The 22,383-nt window shown below is 41.7% G+C and overlaps 1 protein-coding gene across 1 annotated transcript; it reads left to right on the top strand.

Moving 5' to 3' along the window:
- The first annotated feature begins 1,987 nt into the window (after positions 1 to 1,987).
- On the top strand, positions 1,988 to 21,327 carry LOC128736556 (uncharacterized). Its single transcript, XM_053831041.1, has 6 exons — positions 1,988 to 2,625; positions 8,095 to 8,344; positions 19,936 to 20,174; positions 20,236 to 20,543; positions 20,611 to 20,779; positions 20,835 to 21,327. Exons 1-6 carry the CDS (start codon positions 1,988 to 1,990, stop codon positions 21,325 to 21,327), a joined length of 2,097 nt encoding a protein of 698 aa, XP_053687016.1.
- Positions 21,328 to 22,383: the final 1,056 nt, after the last annotated feature.

The raw sequence follows: 22,383 nt of genomic DNA, 5'->3' as shown, positions 1-22,383 counted from the left end.
AGAAAACTAGTCGTATAACCCTGACTGGAAGATAAGGAAGCGGCATCCTTCGGCATCAGCTCGGTATATGGCGAAAAACCGAAACTCGTGAACCTCAGCGACTAATTTTACGCGTGCTAAAGAGAGAATGGGCCTGCAGTGCGGACTTGTCGAAAGCAGAAGCAACCAAAACGAAGCAGTCTAAATCTGTGAAACTGAGAGCTTGGAAGCTGAACCTACGATAAACTACTGATCAGGAGGATTGGAGTGTGTTATCATGGATAACGAAAACTCATAAAAATCGACATAAAAGTCGGAAGGATATTCCGGGATCTGTGAAGACTGTTTACACAGAAAACTGAAAGAATATTTGCAGAAAAACCTGCACCCTTAATCGAACAGCATAACAATGCTGCAATCTATAGGCTTTAGGCTCGCTTTTTGCCATTACTCTAAAAAAAGGGCTAGAGTGGTATGAAGCCAACAATGTTACTTGTGTACGTTTTTGACTTATTTTTAGGCGGGTTCTGGTATACTAAGTATTGTTTATAAATGCTTTTGGGTGTAACATACCCAATATGTTAGGTTGATTGCAATTTTTAGGTCTCAAGGTTCTTCAATGCCTTTCCCTGAAGCGGCATAGTTTTGGTTATTTGTAGGTAATTTAAATCTGAAGTTCATAAAACTCTTTTTCAAAAACTAGGTTTATAATTTGCTAAACATAATTACACAACATTTAGAAGCTGGGGTTCCGCTTCAAAAAACGAAATGCCTTTCTAAGGTTAAACTATTTGAATGGATTTTTAGTTTACTGCAGTTATTTGATAAATCGTTAAATCGAGTAGACGCATGGTGGATTACTCTCATTTCAAACACCAACCGACTCCTTCATTCTTAACGTCGTTCACGTGTTGGAAATAAAGGCATCAGTCAAAACCACAACTCATAGGTTTTATTTTCTACTATTCTTTCACAGACACCGTACATCATTAACCAGCTAATAACAATAGCAGCGACCAAAATGAAGCGCTTTTTCCCACCGATGATGGTGCTACCGGAAAGCTAGACGATGTCGGGCCAACAAATAATCTGTTGCCAGTACCTGCGACGGGAGAACCTAGCAAGAGGAGCTCGATGGAAAAATCATTTCCATCCCCAAACAACAACGACGGCAAACGGTTCACTTTGTTTGTGGTAAAGTTGGCTCCAACACAATAATGCGCGGAAAATTGCTTAGATTTTCTGTGTAGCACCGAAGAGTGGTATTTGTGCAAACTACCTACTAAAAAGTACAGTGAATCAAACGAAAACAAAAAATCCAAAAGTTTTGCCAGCTCACGACAGCATGCTAGGCACGGTAGCGCGCCAGCAAGCACAAGCATTCATCATCAAGTCATAGAAGTTGCAAACTCCTTTATTGTGCCGGTGTTAGACTATGTAAAGTGTGTGACCGGAAAGGTAATATATAAAAAGGGCATTGATCCAAGTTCAATCGGTGCTTGGTTGTGAGTAGGTGAAGACAATACTGCTGTACGAGGTGCAACTCGTACGATGGTATCGAATCCGTTAAACATCAGCAAGGCCGTGTCGTTGTCTATCATTTTGGAGTAATAGAAATAATGATCGGGCCTGTTTCTTGTCAAAAGGTCGGATATAGTGAAAAGAGGCAATAACTGTTTAACAGACTCGCATTGCTAGCCCGCCAAGCGTCAACCATCAACGGTTTATCGCAGTGAAATATCGGGCATAAATTTCAGTGCTTGCTAAATCTATATCGCATCAATAGCTGGCCATTTTGTGCCCCGGTTGTATATGGGTCTGGCAAATAGTGTTTGTGCCACGAACCTCGCTCCACCTCGTAAGGCTAGTCGGTGGCAGTAAAATCGGTGCTTGGTTGGGGCGTCGTGCAAAAACCATCCCAACATACATACATTCACTGCCATCCACCCATCTCCGAGCGTGGAGACAATCGATCCTGGATTACGGTATTCGTCATAAAAGTAGGAAAATGTCTACCAGTCGTTATTTAAACTGGTCGCGACCGTCACCCGGTAGACATCCGCTCCGAAAGCAGATGTCCTGCTTCGAATCGTTCTCCGGTGGAAGAAGTCTTTCGGTAAATAATCTCACCTCGTCCGCTAACAAAAGTGTTGATTTCGCTACCTTCGTAACGGCAGCGATTATTCACACGAATCGTTTTCAAAATTATCCCGCCTATCAACAGCAGAATCTTTCGCGACGTGGCAGTGCATCAATCGAAATTGTCGAAGATAACGAATCATCACCCTCGGGTAAAGTGAATCGCCGACCGGCCAGTGCCCATACCACCACATCGTCGTCGTCCGGTTCGACCAGATCGGGTTCATCATCCGCGATGGCCAGAAGAGTGAACGAAGGCCGGAAAGTGTTTGCTAAGCAGCTCTCGCTGGACAGTCCTATGCTGAATGGCAAAGGTCCAGCGGCAGGCCACGCCTGGACTACAGATTCCACGTCCAGTCGGGCCTCGTCCCTTAGCGGTGGTGGTGGTGGTTCGACATCTCCCAGTAGTGCATCGAAGCAACCAGCTAATCAGGAGCAGAGCAGTAGCGGAGGGTCCACAACGTCCGGAATAAAGAAGCGACCCTCGGGAGTGGGCGCTAAAAATGAGTATGTATTGAGTTTTGTTTTTTTTCTGTGATTAAGCAATGTATTTCTAGAGTATAATCTAATGTGTGTGTTGAAAGAAAATAGTTAAAACAGATTGCAACGTCAAGTGTCCGGTTGCTCTTCAAGTAAGATATTTCAACAATTTCATGATAGTGTTTTGTCTGAGCACAGATAAATCAACATAAAAAAATACAGGATACGGGTTTCCTACTCCAAAAATATGGTTGTAGAACAAGTTTCACAGAAAAAAGACACTCATTTGCCAACAGTGGTGGACCTAATGCGTCAAAAGAAGTATTGACTATATATGTATTATTATGTCATTTGAGCTCGACTAGATTCGATCCATGAAAGATATAATCTGGATTTGCACAAAATTTGCCAAGGTGAATTTGCCAAAAGAAAAGTAGGAAAACAAGCGTGTAGGGCGCTATATCTCTGCATATTAGCGTTGATAGAAGGAAATGTTTATCAACTTAGGGAATATATTGGCTCGTTTCATTGTGCCTGATTTTTATTTTCAGGAGTAATAAATTCAAATTTGTCACGAGGTTTTTGAGACGCCGTAAATCTCGCATGTGCATGATATTTGTCGATATAAATTAACAAATTATGGTTGATTTTGAAGTACCATTACCATCATATTAAATTTATAAAAAAAGGTGAATTTTTGAGCTATTGATGAAAATTAAAGATTATTAACGGATTAACAAAGCATGTCCGGGCGCTTGAATTGAAAATAGTTTCTCGTTTTTTTTTGGGTGTTTTTCGCCACCACAGAGCATTTTATGAAATCGTTTTTTTAATAATATGTTTTTAATAACACAATTACACAAAAATATTTATTCTGCGATGCTTGATTCAACGGTTATGATTTAAAATAAGCAGCGTCTAAAAATTTTGTGAGAAATTTTTGCAGAAATTTTCGACCTCGAATATTTTAATGCATAAGTCTGTTTACCATACCTGTACCAAATTTAATGAAATTCTGAGATCCTTTGGACCAAGCTCGATCATTTGAGTTTAGTAAAATTGACTCTGAATTGTCCCTGTAGTTAGCGACTAAAACTGTAGGACAGTGTATCGATGTGCTTAACCCATCACGTGTATAATGTTCCGAAAATTAAACGATTTCAAAATTTTCTCTTTTCTTTTCTTGTGCTCCGTGAGCAGCGTCACGGCTTCAAGTCCATAAAGAACTACCAGTCTAATAAGGGTTTTGTACATTGTTAGTTTCGTGCGGCAGCGTATGCTTCTTGATCGTAGCGTTTTACGAAGGCCAAAGTAGGCCCGATTTGGATGCGCCGCTGGATCTCCTTACTAGTGTTGTTGTCCGCGGTCACCAGCGATCCTAAATACACGAACTCCTCTACCATTTCTAGTTCGTCGCCGTCAACGGTTACCGTCCGTGGCAGACGCGCGTTTGTTTCCTTTGTGCCTCTTCCTTTCATGTATTTAGCCCAATTCTCCTAGACTCCGCTTTCAGTTTGGCGTAGATTGCCTCCGGCGACGCAGAGTTCCTGATTATGATATTGAAGTCATCTGCAAAGCTTAGAAGTTGGCTACCCTTGGTAAAAATCGTGCCTCTCGTTTCGATGCCCGCTCGTCGGATCACCCCCTCAAGAGCGATGTTGAACAGCATGCAGGATAAACCGTCACCTTGCCTCAACCCTCGCCGCGTCTCTAAGGGACTCGAGAGTGTCCCAGAGATGCGTACGAAAAACATCACTCGATCCAATGTAGCTCTGATCAGTCGCATCAGTTTGTGCGGAAAACCGTGTTCGTGCACTATCTGCCATAGCTTGTCTCGATCGACTGTATCGTATGCTGCTTTGAAATCAATAAAGATGTGATGCGTGGGCACGTTGTACTCCCGACATTTCTGCAAGATCTGTCGGATAGTAAAAATTTGGTCCGTAGTTGCGCGAGCCCCCATGAAACCCGCCTGATAATTCCCTACGAAACCTTGTGCTATCGGTGACAGCCGGCGTAACAGGATCTAGGAAAGTACCTTGTAGGCGGCGTTTACCAGCGTAATACCGCGATAGCTGCAGCAGTCTAGCCGATCACCCTTTTTGTAGATGGGACAAACCACTCCTTCTATCCATTCCTCCGGTAGCTTTTCCTCCTCCCAAATCCCCGAAATAACCCAGTGTAGAGCCTTTGCTAGCGTTTCTCCGCCATGTTGATAAAGCTCTGCCGGTAGGCGGTCCTTCCCAGCGGTTTTGTTGGTCTTCAGCAGCCCGATTTCTCGTTTGACTTCGTGGAGATCAGGTGCTAGGACATTAATTTCCGTTCCGCCTCCTTCTGCGACTTCGCCATTGAGGTGTTCATCGGAGAACTGCTTCCATAAAATGTGAAAAATTGTCAATTATTCTTGTAAGTTAGCACTAAACTTCAAAATTTGGTTGAATTAACATTTCTGCCAAAAGACTGTTATGGCAAATGGAATTATACCAGATACCGTAATGCCAAACAGCGTTTTGCCAAATGACTTTATGCCACACAGGGCAGCCCGAGTTCAGCTATTTGGGATCTCTGGTGGCTGCCGACAGTAATATGAGTAACGATATTCACCGGCATATTCAAAGTGTTAGTCAAGTTTACCTTTCCCTCTGCAATACTCTTCGATCAAGGAGCATATGTCAGCGCACAAAGCTGACGATGTGCAAAACACTAATCAGACTGGTAATCCTTTACGGATTTCAGACAGTAATTTTGGTTTACAAAAGAAAGACACTTGCCGTATTTCAACAGACGGTGTGACGGACTATTTTTGACGGAGTACAAACGGAAATCGAAGGCGTATGAGCTACTGGCACCACTTGGAGAGATTCCCACCATGCACCTGGCGAATGGAAATATTCTTTTGTTTATTTTATAGGAAGTTTGTTTGATTTCAATTTCAATGCGCGCACCCTCAGAGAAACTTGGTCGTGCATTCTTAGGGTGTTTTATATTTTGTTTTATACCACCGTTGGTCGTTCTGTTTTCTGTTTTGAACGCGACTACTTTTACCTTGCCATGAATCGGCCGAGATTTATTCCTCGGGTCCAGCCTGGTTCAATCTATTGTACTAGCTGCTGCTAGGTGGAGTAGGGAAAGCAATAATAAAACCGATTATGTTTTTCGCTGCTTACCGACACTCGCCGGAATCTAATGAAGCTTTTTGATTTGTTCGACAAAGCTGTAAAGCATATAACTTGCTGCGTAAAAAGCAGTAGAAATTGTAGTTTTACTGTTAGTTCATCCTGATTTGATTTACGGTGCACGCTATGTCTGAAGGGTGCGATTATGCAACTTTAATGTACATAAAATTTTCTTTCACAACGTGTTAGTACACGTCTTCACGATTCAGAATATGCTAATTTTAAAAAAATCCATCGGGAAAACATTGAAAAAAGTCAATTTGAATATTTTAGCAGTGATCAACCGGGTACAGGTGTACGGACTTAGTAATTCCATAATAAAAGGTGCTCCGATTTTGCTCAAACTTTGTGGATTTGTTCTTTTTATGAAAATTTTAGACCCGTATTTTTAATTTGGCGCTTAGGGTACCCCCTCTTGAATTGGGTTGGTCTTGACACCTTCTTTTGAATACTTAACTTTTGAATGCCACTACTGCCACGAAATCTTTAAATATCTAAATTTTTGTGCTTGATGAATGAAAATTATTAAATATGGAGAATTTCACTTGAAATAACTCGAAACAGTGGACCCCTCGTTCGCCAAGTGACCAGAACAGTATTAAAAAGAGTTGATTTTTGGCTAACTTCAACATTTTTATCGTGTGATATTCCCTAAATTTGCTATATAAACAAATAATAAATGGCATGGTTTTGTAAAAAGAAAGGATGAGGCTTTCAAATTAGGTGGAAAAATTTTTGTAGCGACAATTCCAAGTGTCCCCATATTAGATTATGACAAGAAATCGACTTTTTGCCACATCACTCGGTTTTGTTTAAGATCTAAGATGGCCGCAACATAATTTGTAAGCACTATCTTTCTTCTTTACAAAACTATTTTTTGGGAATGGTTAGGAAAGAGTGGAAAGGTAAGGGGGAGGGGGGTAATTGGTAGCTACGTATAACAAGTTGTCGTTGTGACTCCTACCTTTTATCCAAAGCTGGAAGGTGAATGGCCCAGCTAGCATTTTCATATGTATAAAAAAGGTAAAAATCAGCATTACCTACAGATATACATGCTAAATAAATCGTATTTCATGCGCAAAATTGGCATATCCGTACTATTTTGGAGGCGATATACGTAATGTAATGTATTCAGCTGAGCGATTCAAAAGTTTTTGGGTGGTTTTTCATTTCGACGTATCTGACAATGAGAGATTCTCTTCGTGTCTCCTCTCTTCCGTTTTATACGGCGAAATTAAAGCATTGAAAAGAAAATTTTCAAAACATTTAGTTAGCCAGTGATTCCGGCAACCGATTCGTGCAAAGCTGATGTGCTAAAATGCATTAGTATCGCCGTAAAAAGCGGAAGAGAGGGGACACGAAGAAAATCTCTCATTGTCAGATTCGTTGAAATGAAAAAGTATCCGAGAGTTAAGTATTTAAGAGAAGAGACACAGATGATGATTTTAGCACTACCCTAAGTGGTCTAAAATTTTCATAAAAAGAACAAATCCACAAAGTTTGAGCAAAATCGGAGCACCTTTTATTATGGAATTACTAGTGCGTATACCTGTACCCGGTTGATTACTGCTAAAATATTCAAATTGACTTTTTTCAATTTTTTCCCGATGGATTTTTTTAAAATTAGCATATTCTGAATCGTGGAAACCTGTACTAACACGTTGTGAAAGAAAATTTTATGTACATCAAAGTTGCATAATCGCACTCTTCAGACATAGCGTGCGGTGCCCATAATGAAATATCCGAAAGAATATATAATAATAATTTTCAGCCGTTTCCGTAGTTGTGCAGCATATGCCCATTAAATTTTATCGTGCATATTGAAATAATAAGCGGCTAAAATGAACGCGTCATCAAAATTTTGCAATTTTTCAAAACCAGTTACTTAAACAAAATAATTATATTAGATTAGTCGATCTTCCTGGTCAGATTAATAATAACTTCCTTTCTACAACTCTCGCTTTGCTTTGATGAATTGTTGTTTGGCGACCAAAAAAAAGTGGTAGAAAATGACAATATGGCCTCGCATAAAAAAGATGTGAACTAATTTGTAACTGGTGTTGAACTCTACTATTCTGGATAATAGTAGCAATAAATCCGTTTGTTTAGGGTGTTTCTATATTAATAGCACCATAAAACTAACTGTTTTATCAACTTTGATTGGTGCGCCAAATTGTATTGCTACAACCCACTTATAGAAAGTTTATAAGAGATGTGTGGCAGTCAACCAGGTTTATATTTTAATTCCACAGAAAAGTAAAATTTCAAATTATTATATTGTAAATTGTTATATCTAGATTCAGAGTTCTATTTTTTTTAGACAAACTGACGAGCGCAACAAGAAGGCCCTCCTGCAGGACAAGGATGCTCGAATCAACATCAAGATCTTTCTCGGGCAAACCATTCAGCAGGATTCTTCCGACAACGGCGTTAGCGATACGGAGTGTTCCGTGCTGCAGGCCACGGATACCAACCAACAGCGTCCCACGCCCAAACCAAACCAGCTGCCCCAACCAGCACACCACCAGCTGTCAGCAGGCAATCAGAAGACGACGGAAGCGGAAAATTCGGTAAGTTTTTTTTCCTTCGCGTTTCTTCGCTGCCTGGTAGGCTCGTCCTTTGAAATCGATTTAAGTTTCAATCAGATTTCGACTTCACCCGCCCCTCAGTTTTCACACCAGTGCAGTGAATGCTGTTTGTCGCAATTGGTTGGCATTTGATGCGTCCCTGTGATACTAAAGTAGGTCACCCCGCCGCGCCGCCCGTCCCCCCGGTGTGATCAGTTAGCCTATTTCGTTTTTTTATCTATCAGAAACATGCAAGCAACTTATATGCAATGGTGATTGTTTGTATTGTTTGAATAACAATATAAAATTGAATGAAGTTTCAATTGCCGTGAATTGAATTATACGCTTTCTGTTTCAAAAATGGGCTAAACACTTAAAATGGAGTAAAAACAATTAACTTAAATAAGCTAATGCTGAAAGAAACCTTTCTTATACCAGCACATTAATTCTTTATTATAGAAATCGAGTTGTCGTACGATTACGAAGAGTCTAATTTAAAAAATTCATAACTCTTGAAACGAACTTTTTTTATGAAAATGTAAGCAAATTTTCTCAGCAATCGAAAAATATATTATCAGGAAAGTTTTTTCCACAACATTCGAAGGAGCTTATGTAGATAAATAAGTAAGAATTCTACCAAAAAATAAGTTGCTATCGTTTAGTTAGTCTTGGCATAAATGGTCTGGTGTGTTAACATTCAATCACGCACCCTTTTTATATTTTTCGTAGTTAAACTTTAAATCGGTTTGGCACGAAAATGAGATTTTGTTGACTAACTCCTTTCTAACAGTCCATAGAATTGTGATGCAACGAGGCAAAGTTTTGAGACGTAAACAATATATATCTTAATATATAGGTCGGAAATATGGCGTTCCGTTGGGCAGGCAATGAAGAAACAAAGGAGTGATTTTATGAGTGAAAGCCGGCCGATTAATTTCGAAAGTATGTAAATAGCAGTCGATGAATTTGTTTCAAGCACTGTTGGAAGCCGGTCTTGGGATTTTCCCCTGACTGCGATAAACAGCTGAGTGGCAACAGGATGTAACTTTGAACTTGAGACTACTGAATTGTGGAATTTGTGGAATAAATTGAATAATGTTCGATCAATAATAGCTGAGTTCAAACAAATAAACATAGCCTAATGAAGAAGTTCCTGAAAAAAACATTTTACGCGCACATTTTGCGTGTATCAGAATTAACGTCAGATAGGAGTATTTCGCGGGCAAGTAAGCATTGTGCGTTAGAAGAACCTTGAGTGTTATGTCTGTTTCTCTGTGGTTCAGTTTTCGCCAATAACGCATTGGGTGTAAAAGTTTTTATGATAATGCGATCAAATTTTGATGTGTGCAAAAACAAACAAAGCGAATTTGAATTTTACCTTTTAACATTGGATTGAAGGTATTGCACCTTTCTCTCGGAAATACATTCTGTAAATAGGACATCGCAACTGTTTTACACGAATGCAGTACCGAACCGGATTCAATGTTTCGATTCTGACGAGCTAGATAGTGGTAGGGCCTATACATTGGTGCTAGATAATGGGTGGGGATTTCCGATTGATGTTTTGTACCAATTTTGTTCAATCTCCGACATGGCTCTGTTTCTGTTGAAAAATATTTTGCCGGCTAAAATATTATTCTACGTTGATACACAACTATCCGCACCGTCGATCAAAATTATTTCTCTCGAATGCAGATAAATGTAAAATTGTGGCAATAATTCACGGAACTTAGAAAACATTTTTTTGAATAACATTCCAAAAATGAGAATAAAGAATGAAATATGTTTAGAAAAATTTATTTTCTGAATCTTCTACAGCGACACAATCATAATTTTTTTGCAGCAACCTATCTCTTCGCAAACAGACTGCGAGGAAACGATAGTTTATGTCCCTATTTAACACCTCTTAACAATAAAGGATTATGAGTGCCATCATTGAAAATGCTTTCTATACCTAGCACTTATTGATAATGCAATTTTTGACCCCGATTTCAGTACTCCTTCACACCTGAATGGGGTCGGATACCTAGGAGAAAAAAGCAAACAATCCTAGGCAAACAAATCCTTTAGACTGGGGCACGAAATGAACATGTGCCTTGGTCGGTTGAATTGAAAGCCTCTCTCGATTCGCTAAAAGGATAAACGATAATGTGGCGTGATTTTTGCCACTCCGATAGACTCCGCACCTCTGCACAACAATGCAGACACGTTGGAAAATCGGGTCTTATCAGTATCGTTCGAGCAATGCACCTTCACATAACGCTCATCTAGGTGTCCGTGATTAATCCGGAAAAAAGTGAACCACGGCTTTTGAGAACGAACGGCTTTTAAGTGCTCCAAAAGAATGATGCAGTAGTGACAGCTTACTAGCCACGTGTGAACGAGAGGCAGTGCATCATATATAATATTCCAGTCAAAAGTTTGCCGCATTCTTTTTGAACTAATTAACACTAACTTTCTCGTCAGAGTCCCGTGCGAAAAACAAATCCGACAACTATACTAAAGTTGGCTGGATAATTTCCCTTTTGGCACCCTCTCTGATGTGAAGCATTGCGATTTCGCGAAAAATGCGCTTTCCGTGACACCGACGCAGAATGTTAACACTTTAGCAGGCAGTAGCTACTACCAGACTACGACTACATCGCTAGGATTGGCTTGTTTACAGAAACAGTTGAAATGGCGGCACAAACAAGTAGGCGTGAAATTTTTTTTGCGAAGGTTGCATTCGTGTGTCGTAAAGTGTAAATTCCTTAATAAAAAGTTTTCACAGTTGAACACTTTTGTTAGAAAAATCCCACAAGTTGACAGATACTTACTAGAATAAAAGTGATGAAAACTTTTAGCTAGAGGCAAGTGTGTTATGAAGTACTACAACTGATGGTCCCCATTGCATTGCATTACATTGGGTGGTGCATGAATGTATAAAATAGCAAACAAACCAGCAGCGTGATAGTTTCCATTTACATTTCTCATTTATCAACGTCATGGCGGAGTAATTAGAGAAGAGAAGTGCTTCGTTTTATTCTATAACAATTAAAATACCTCAAGTGTTTGCATGCTAAAGAGACAGTGTGGAAAAATTTGCATGATACCGATGAACTTTGCGGTTTCTCAACCCTTGCTTACCCGTTAGTAGAATAGTAAGGTCGCTAAAGATGCCTTGATTTTCGCTTCCAGGTTGGAATGCTACTCATATTATGCAAACATTTAGTTGTTTCCTTCACTCTTTAGACGAATTTTTTCTATTTGTTTTATATTGATATGCTTTACTTTCGAATATACCTTCCCGATTCAAATTTCTGACAACTTCAAACTTCGGATACTTTAGCATGAAACGCACATTAACATTGCTAATACGACTAAATGGGTTTACTTATTTTACACCATCGTGTTCATTGGGATGTCCTTTATCCGGGGAGGTATAACATTAAGCTGTAAGACTCCTTGTTGGAAATCAGTACGCGCTGAAAAAAGTGAAAACTCAGATTTTTACTTGATTAGCTTTGGGTCAATCCCGATGTAGTGGTTAGCATTCACGTCTCTCACGCCGAGGAGCCTGGTTTAATTTCCAACCTCGTAGAAATCACGAATGACCCAAGCTGTTAAAGTGATTATAATAAAAAAATTAAAGTGATTTTTTAAAAAAAATATATAAAATCACTTAATTAAGTCAAGTTGCACGGGGAACGTAATCTTAATTTTCATCCATATATTCCGCATGTTTAAAGTCTGATACAGAAATGTTCGTATTATGAATGAAGACCATAAAAGAGTCTAAAGTAGTTGTAGCTGCTGAATAAAGAACCCATGTTTCACAGAGATAAGATTAACAACGTTTCTACATAGATAACACGGGCTACTAAAACGCTAAAAAATCTGAAAAATCGAGATGACCTTTTCTGACCTTTCTAGCGACAGTACCCGAACTAAAATAGGCTAACGCGCGCGATCGCAAACGTTATTGGTTTACTTTTGTATTAGAAAATCACGATTATATGATGGTTTATTGACCATAAGGTCGCAAAGGAGAGAAGATTGAAAGGCAATCAACGAGAGCGTATGTCTATTGAGGGCAAAGGGTTGTTTCTTCAATTACAGCATCATCAACATGCACTGCCCGTACGAAAGTAGCCCGACTAAGACAAGGAAACTTACTACACGCGGCTGGAAGCAACGTACGACCGTTGTTAGCCACGGGACATCAAGATGGTCCTAGGAAATATGATAGCCCAGGCTGGTAAGGAAGAAACAGAACCGGCGTTTAGGCCAGCAAACCCGTGCGGTCGCACAGAGCCTCGCGGTTCCGAGGGGCCTCGCATTTGGTGATGACTAGAGGAAAATGTTAAAAAAAATCTAGTGAACAATCCCTGGCATTAAATACACCACGATAGGCTGTTCAGAAATATTTGAATGATTTCCATTATTTCCTTTCCTGTTTTATTTAAACGCAGAGTGTAAATTAATGAGAAAAAATCGATGGCCTCGCTGCTCTGGAATGGATCATTACATAATATGCCAAACGACTCGGCTCAGTTTACACGCCGACTGTTTATGGAGGCTTCGGTCAAACGGACACTTAGCTCGTTAGAACCAATGAAATCTCCAGGTTAAAATCGTATTCCACCCATCTCTTTACAGAAAATAGACGACGTTATAATGTCCGAGCTCATCAACCTTTTTCGAGCTAGTTTAGCTTTGGAATATATCCCGGAGAATTGCCGGAAAGTAGAGATAATGTTCATAGCTAAGGGCGATAAAAAAGAGAAAACCATGCATAGGCTTTCAGATCAATAAGTCTGACATTAACGCTTCTTAAGTTGATGACGAAAATCACAGATAATTACTTTGTGCTTTCCATGATATTGAAGGAGCTTTCGATTACACGTCCTTCGTTTCAATTATTACGGCTCTCTTTGAAAATGGAATCGACCACACTACAATGAGCTAGATTCCAGTAATGCTTTCGAGCAGAGAAATCACAGCCTCATTGAGAGATGATCAAAGGATGTCCACAAGTAGTTCTTTCTCCCTTGCTTTGGACACTGGTGGCTGACGCACTCCTTCACAAGAAATCGCAGCTTGGTTATAAAATAATTGCTTCAGCCGTCGACGTAGAACTTATCTTCAGAGAGAAGCTTGACGCAGTACAGTCTAGTTGTTTGTTAGGAGCTCTAAACACTACAATGTGATGACGCTTATAAAGCGGGCTATATATAAACCCCACAAGAACAGTCGATATCATTCACTGGGTGAAGAAAATATTTTGTTTCATTCCCTAAACTGATTGATGTCAGGCTAAGCTTCAGTAAGGGAGTCAAACTGTTTGGAATAATTCTAGATAAAAAACTTAACTAAGCTGCCTACCTAGATTAGGTTGATACGAATATATCCCGTTGCAATCCAGGGTTGTACAAGGTTGTAAACTAAACACTTTTATCTACCCAAATCCTACAGTAGCTAAAAACTACTCAACTCAACCCGTAGTGAACTACGCACAATCACGGAACTCATAACTGGACACTGTCCCGCTCTTTATCATTAAAAGAATATCGGATGATACCGAAATGTGCCGTTTTTGAATTTCTGAACTTGAAAGTTCAGTGCATCTGCTCTGTAAATACGGGGTCTTGCTTTATCTAGGCATAACTTGGAAGCTTCCTTTCTGGACCCGAAATCCCATAAGGTCATAAATTTTATAAACCATGTAGTATGAAATTGGGTCACAACTATTTTAGACCAACCACGTGTTTTTTGTCTTGAAATGAGGTCAGGCATATATAATTAATATTTACAATTGACGAAGGGACGGTAGAAAAAATAATGAATTTTTTTTAATAGACAAGGAGAAAAAGCGGAAAGGTGAGAGAGAGAGAGGGGCACTTATTAGTGGCTACGCTTAACAAAGTAGTCGTTGTGACTCCTACCTTTTCATTCAATGCTGGAGGGTCCATGGGTCGAACTGATTTTATAATCTCTGATTATAGCTTGATTCGACCCATAAACCCTCCAGCATTAGACAAAAAGGTAGGAGTCAACGACTACTTTGTTAAGCGTAGTATTAGTATCTCCCCCCCCCCCCTTTCCCCTTCTCTCACTCACCTTTCCGCTCTTTCTCCTTCACTATTAAAAAATTTTCAATACTTTCTTCTACCGTCCCTTCGTCAATTGTAAAAGAACTGCCATTCCAAACAATATTAACAACTATCTTGCTCGACTCCATTAATCGGTATGGGCAGTCGATAAACTGCGTAGGGTAATCGGAGCCTGCCCAAAAGATTATTCAGACTGCCATAGTGGCCTTTTAATCCAATATCCTTGTGACACACAAAAGAGCCTCGCTGCTTAATCTGCACAGGGCCTCGCGCGTTGTAATGCCGGCTCTGGTAAGAAATGCATGGACTGATAAAAAACCCACAGCCTGCACATCGACACGAACGATAACGTTTAACGCTCTAATAACTTCGAGCTTCTCGAGGCCTGGTGATCCGAAGCACGTTTTTTCTAAGCAAAGATGTTTACAAAGACACCTGGAAATCTCCTGACCAACGTAGATGGTCATCTCATAGATCAGCGGTTCCCAAAAGGGGGCTCGCGAATCCCCAGGGGTTCGCCAAAAGCTTTAGGTGGTTCGAGAAAAATTTGGCAGTAATGGCGGACGATTCCATTGGATGTGTGAGATGAGAGATGCCAAACCAGTGCAAGTAAGATACGAATCAGTTTGGAGTCATTGTTGCATTCACCAGCAGGATTTCAGATAAAGCATTGGGGATGGTGGGTTTTTTTTATGCTGACTGATCAAGGGTGCATCATATCACGCCGCTCCGTATTATGTTGGAGAAAATCAAAGGATTCCAAAACTTCCATGGCCTGTTTATTGATATCAACAGGTAAATCTTGAAAGCAATTGTAACCATAGTAAGTCGAATTGTAGATTACCCTGAAACCCTTTGACAATGCAACAATGATAGGACTCTGATTTGGCCGACGACATACTGTCCCAACTGCGATCTGATATAAAGAACCAGCTTGACTGCTCCGATAGCTCCAAGGCAGCATATCTCATAGTCAACGTTGCTAAATCGACACTAATAATCCCTCCAAATTCGCTGGAGCTGAACCACCAGTTAAGGGAGGGAAATTTACCAAGACTATAAACACATGCACCAGTGCTGCCTTTGTGAGTCATCGAAATGTTTGGCGCTCAAATCAAAGCCTCCATCACTGAAGCCACTAACGCCAAATACAAGCAGAAATTCGGGAGCATACCTTTAAAAGAGGAGTGAACGAAATTGATTGAGTTCTCTTGTGACAGCTCACTCGATAAAGAATTTGTATGAGATGTAAGCAGTTGTTTCAGATGTAAGCAGTTGCTTACATTTTGAGTAAATGTGTTTCGTGCACATCTCGGGGGCACTCTCGAGTCCCTCCGAGATGCGACGAAGGTTGAGTGAGACAAGATGACGGCTTATCCTGTGTGCTTTTCAACATCACTCTTGATGGTCCGAAGAGCGAACATCGAAACGAGAGGCACTAAATCGATAGTAGGAAGGTAGCCCACTCCTAGGCTTCGCAGATGACTTTCATGTCATAGCCAGGAATGATGTCGAACGACAGTGCGAAGAAAAAAAGTTCTCTTTAACAACCCCACCGGCACCAGCAACAGAGGGACCCAACGTGCAAAATGGCTTGACCAAATCGAAAGCGACTTGCGACGGCGAGACTAGACGACCTCTGGATGGTCACCAGAACCAGAGTGAGACTCATAGGAAATTAGTAACCCAGAATCTAGTCGAACGCGGACGATGACGATGACATTTGTTTATGATTTTCAAAGAAGGACTTCCTGCTATCCTATTTTGGTCAATGTTCTTCAATGAAATGTTACACATAAAGTCATATGAATTGATTTTTTTTGCAGGGGTTCATTTTTTTGTGAAATATCGTCAGGGGGTTCGCGGACAAAAAGAGGTTGGGAACCGCTGTCATAGATGGAAGGTTTTTCTCTAACATCATGAATATACATTCCCTACGGGGTGCGGATATTAACTCTGACCATCACCTACGCTTCCGCGCTTAATACTATCAACTGTATACCAGACACGTTGAAGCCGTCCTCATCTGCTGAATATTTAGCCAGCTTCTTCCGAAGAGTTCGGTGCTTAAACCAGTTGAAGAATCCGGGAGTATACAAAATGATCGGTTTGATGGGGAATGCCAACAAGCAGTGAGAGCAGCAGAGAAAAAATGACTTGGAAAAATTATCTGAGCATTGCTACTAGCGGAAGTTTGCCAAATACAGATGAGCAAGGAACCAGTTTACCACGATCTTGAGGCGTAAAAAGTACCAGAATGAAGACAGATATCGCAAAGCATCACAACAACTATTACGAGCTAACTGGAATCCAATGAGGATAATTTCAAGGATTTGGGCGGAGGAGTGGATGGAAGGTATAGTCCCATCTACAAAAAGGGCGACCGGCTAGATTGCTGTAATTACTGCGACATCACGTTGGTCAACGCCGCCTACAAGGTGCTCACCCAGATTTTGTTGCGTCGTCTATCCCCAATAGCAGGAGAATTGGAAGGGCAGCCTCAGGCGGACTTTATGGGGGCCCGTGCTACTACGGATCAAATTTTTACTCTCCGACAAATCCTCCAGAAATGTCGAAAGTACAACGTGCCCACGTATCATATTTCCATGGATTTCAGCGCAGCATACAGTTGAATGCGAACGAGTACGGTTTTCCGGACAAATTGACGCGGCTGATCAAAGCCACCCTAGAGTGAGTGATGAGCTACGTGCGCGTTTCGGGGATACTCTCGAGTCCTTTTGAATCGCGCAGAGGGTTATGGAAAGGGGATGGAGTGCCCTGATGTTATTCAATATAGCTATTGAAGGTTTGATCCGGTGAGCGGGTATCAAAACGAGAGGAACGATCTTCAGCAAGAGTAGCCAACTGCTAGCCTTCGCAGACGACCTCGACATCATTACTAGGAACCTTGGGACGGCAGAGGCAATCTACGCCAGACTAAAAACGGAGGCTAGGAGGATAGGGTTACAAATCAATGCGTCAAGAACCAAATATATGGTAGGAAAAGGCTCCAGAGAAAGCAACGTTAGCCTCCCATGGACAGTGAGTATTGCCGACGATGAACTGGAAGTGGTTGGCGAGTTCGTATATTTGGAGTCTCTGATCACCGCCGACAATAATACGAGTAAGGAGATCCAACGACGCATTTAAGCTAGAAATCGAGCTTACTTTTCCCTCCGCAAGATTTTTTTTTTGTTAGATTATAGTCAGTTTAACAGCTTGGGTCATTTGTGACTTCTGCGGGGTTGGTATTTGAACCCAGGTCCTCGGCGTGAGAAGCATGAATGCTAACCACTACAACGGGACTGACCTTCCCAAGACGATTCGATCAAGAGGCATCCCAAGCAACAATGTGAGTTTTATTGTACTCTTATGGCGGTCTTCATGACCATTTTTGGTCTTAAATTCCATCATAAGAGTGTAATAAAACCCAAATTGTTACTTAGTATACACCACCGCACTAAGCTGACGATGTACAAAACGCTAATCAGACCGGTAGTCCTCTACGAACTTGAGACAGACTAAGACTTACTGCTTACGGAAGACATACGTGTACTTGCCGTATTGGAACGAAAGGTGTTGCGGCTATTTTTGGCGGGGTATAAATGAAAAGTGGAGAGTGACGAAAGCGTATGAATCACGAGCAACAGGTACTGCTTGGAGAGACTCCCATCGTAACCCAGCTGAAAGTCGGGAGACTAAGGTGGGCAGGCACGGCGCAAGAATGCCGCACGATTGTGCAATGAAATCCGTTCTCTTCAAGAACCCCATCAGCACCAGGAATAGAGAGACCCAACGTGCTAAATGGCTCGACAAGGTTAAAGCCGACTTGCGTGTGTCGAGACGCGTAACGAATTGGCGATGAGTAGCTCAGAACCGAGTACAATTAAGAGGCTGTATTTTCGACTGGGAGAGGCTGTTTGAGCCAATAGGATCCTAGCAACTGGTCCTGCAATTGTCCTGCACTCTAACAGCTGGCTGCGAAGTCTGTCGTATATAAAAAAAACAGAAGGTGAAGTTTCGATAACGGAATGTAGCGCCTAGGTTTTGCTTTGCTTTTTTGACGCGCAGGTTATACGAGAAGGCAAACCAATCTTGTGAGGGCTACACACCGATAACAGACATGTGTATGGGCGATTGAGAGAATCTAGCTACAAATGAGCGCGAAGTGGTCGACAGGTGGAAGCAAGTTTTCGATGAACACCTCAATAGCGAAGTTGCAGAAGGAGGCGGAACGGAAGTTAACCTAGGAATACTGATGGAAGATAGTAACGTCCAGCACCTGATCTCCTAGACGTCAAACATGATACCAGGTTGACCAACAAACCAAACAAACATGATTGAGAAACGCTCGCAACAGTTCTACACTGTTTTTTTTTCAAGATTTTCCCAGGCTTTCGCAGGGAATTCTCAATCGGGTTTCGTGGGAGCTCGCACCACTACCGCCACCGAATTTCTACCATCTAACCGATCTTGCAGAAATGTTTGAAGTACAACGTGTCCAGCCGCGCATCACGCATATTTATTGGCTTCAAAGCAGCATGCGACACAGTCGATCGATGCCAGCTATAGTCTATAATGCATGAACACAGTTTTCCTAACTAACTGAAGCGGCTGATCAGAGCTAGATTTGATCGAGTGTTGTGTTTCGTGAGTATCTCGGGGACACTCCGGGTACTTTCACGGTGCCTCGAGGGTTGACATCCTGCAGGCTATTCAACATCACTCTTGAAAGGGTGACCCGATGAGCGGGCATTGAAATGAGAGGTACAATCTTCAGCAAAAGTAGACAACGGCTAGGCCTCCCAGATGACTTATAGCTAGAAACTTAAGACTATAAGCGGAGTCTAGGAGAATTGGGCTAAAAAAAGGGCGTCGAAAGCCAAACACATGAAAGGAGGAGGCTCAAAGGTCCGTGTCACCCACGGATGAACTAGGAGTGGTAGATAGATGAGTTCGTGTCGCTGATAACCGCGAACAACGATACTAGCAAGAAGCTCCAGCTATCCAACATTCGGACCTACTTCAGCCTTCGCAAAACGCTACTACCAAGAAGCACTCGCTGCCGTACGAAGTTGACAGTGTAAAAAACCCTTTATTAGACTGGTAGTTCTGTATGGACTTGAAGTGGACTTGAACCTAATTTGAAGCCTTCAAATGTTTATATAAACAATAATTCTATCGTACTGAACGTTGCATAATGACTTATGCGATAATATTCTTACGTTTTGATAGATAAACCGCGGATCGAGCGTCAGAATCAGAAGCCGCAAGCACGTTCATGACCGACAGAAAACTACAGGTGCCCTCACATGTGGAATGAGGTCTAACAACTAGTATATAAATAGCCGGTTGAACTTTTTAAATTGGCTGGCAGGCAGTGGCAAGAAATCAGAGCGTTGCGATAATTATTCTTTTAACGCGTTGATGCTAAAAAAAAAGTTCTCATGCAAGAAAAAGTAAGTTTACACCTTTTTCCCACCTACTTTTCTCCAATAATAGCACTCGGAAGTTGTTGAAAGTAAAGCTTCTAAGGCAGCAGCAGCTCCTTCCGCTGGTGGTCGTAGCTCATCGCTAGCACAGCGCCGAGCTCAGTTCCACGCCAGCCGTCAGCAGTCGGAAGCCCACACCGATCGACGCCCGCCTCTGGTGCGGGCTATGTCAGCACCGAACCGACCGATAGAAGAAAACCCTAAGTTCCTACAAAACAAGAAAAAACCTCGCAAAAAGAAACCGTTACGGTAAGTTGCGTATCAATTTTCGAATAGCTCAGTAGCAAAATTTAACTTTACGTATATTTAGCGAACGAGACGAAATCAACGAGTGCGATGAAGACGATTTTGACGATGCAGAAGCGGTCAAACTCAATACAGCCAACAACAAGAATTCTATGCTCGGTCCTCGATCGCGTTCCGTCATAGGAGGCACGGCGTGTGATATCGAAACACTCGTATCGTTACTCAGTTCCGGTGGAAGTGATTCAGAGAAGGAAGATTCCACTCCGAACGACGCGGATTGCTGCAACGGCGGTGGCGCACCGGTTCACCCTAATATAATCGGATCTGCACTCAAGTCACGTGCTCCAATGCTCAAAAAGACAGGAAAGTCGGGTTGGTCCCACAGGATGATACGTACTGATTAAGAGATTTGCTATAATCCATCGTTTTTCTTTCGCAGTTTCATTTCAGGAAAGCGAATTGAAACAATCCGCTGGCCTCAACCGAGACTATTACACGGCTGCCCATCGCAAACCACCATCACTGCAGCCGATTGCGAACCGAATCCGAAGAAGTCAGCAGTTGGCCAGCTCGTTTAACGCTTTTCATTTGAGAGATATGAAGAAAAGGTATTAAGCAGTAATATTATTCACCAAAGATTTTTCGGTAAGTTTCTCCTTTCAGTTCAAGTGAAGAAAGTAAACCGGACGATGACAAATCGGGACATCCCGACGATGCGGAACCTGGTGAAACGAATGAGCTAGAGTCGGTTTCATCCAAACCACAAGCGACAGCAAATTCCAAATCCACCGCTACGGCCGGTGGAAACCAGGATGGAGGAGATGGACAAACACCCAAAGAGCGGGAGTGCTACCGGTTGTACCAGAAAATGGCCAATATGGGGTTAGCCGTTTCGTACGATACGATCCTGCGCGGAATGTTAACCCCAACAGAGCTTCGAGTGCTGCAGAAGCAGCGATCGAAATTGCAAAAGCAACAGGAATCTAGACAGAACAGTAGTGAAGCCGAGAATAACGAAAGCAGTAGTGGCGGGGATGCTAATAAGAGTGACCCGTTGCCTAACTTAGCCAGTTCAGTTCGTATGACGGAAGAGCTTGAAGTTACCAGTGAACCAGTGGTCATTGCTACAGAATTACAACAAATCGTAGGTCAGTGAAAGAACTCACGACCGTAGCTTGTTTTCCCCGAACAGTTACTTGAGTTATGTTTGGGCACATACCTATTGAGTTGAGTTGTTTTATCCGATACACTGTGATAGCATGAAAGGCCAGTACCAAGAAATAGTTTTATGATGCTGAAAGCAAAAACCATACTTAGAAATGTTGAATTACACCTATTACTATCGTGCACCTTAACAAAAGGAAGAGTTTAACAATGTTGCTAATCGAGTAGGAAAAATTGGGGACGTTTTTAGTGAACTACCTATAGTTGATATACCTGTACGCAGATGTATTTTTGCACTATTGAAGTTAACATTATGTTGTTATTTTGCCTGTACTAGAGATTTTTTGCTGAATAAAATATAGCAACACATATAAAGTTTGGTTTCAATTGCTTCTCGCTTCCAACAGCTTTTCGGGTAGCATTCAGGTTTCGCTTGACGGAAAGCCATTTAGTTGGGACGATTCTTGTTCTTGGGCACCACTGGCACTTGGCAGCATATCGTTCTATGACCTTCGTTTCGTAATGCCATGATGCCAGAATCGACTAAACCAGCACGGAGTAATTGTGTTTTTTCAGGAAAAGCAGATATTCGTTCATGAAAATTTTCTGGGTGACGCTTACGGGATAACAGACAGCCTGTCACACCAGATACTGCATACCGAACTTCAACAGTTTCATATGCTCAAAAATGTCTGCTGCTTTTCTATTTCCGGTTCACGCATGAAGTTTCTACTCAAGAAGCAGTTTGAAATTAGTCTGGACGTAAGTTCTCGCTTTCGTTTCGCCCTAGAACAAGTCTTCCTGGTTTTCCGCACGGCGTCGCCATTTCGCACGTGTCGATGTGGATTAGATCTTCCTCCGCGCTTAACCTCGATTCAGATGCTTTTGGAAACAACTATCGAATATTCTGACGTCGAAGCACACTCACACATGCTCGTGGCTGTCGTACTGATTTCCTCTAGAAAACAGCTGGCGTCTGAGTCGAGAAACCACATCGCTGAACAACCTTTCGGTACAAGTCCAGCCAACAAACACACCTTTTTCAACT

Source organism: Sabethes cyaneus, chromosome 2, assembly GCF_943734655.1.
Source record: "Sabethes cyaneus chromosome 2, idSabCyanKW18_F2, whole genome shotgun sequence".
Classification (NCBI taxonomy): Eukaryota; Metazoa; Arthropoda; class Insecta; order Diptera; family Culicidae; genus Sabethes; species Sabethes cyaneus.
Note: the sequence above shows the minus strand (reverse complement) of the source record. Positions and strands in the feature narration are given on the sequence as shown.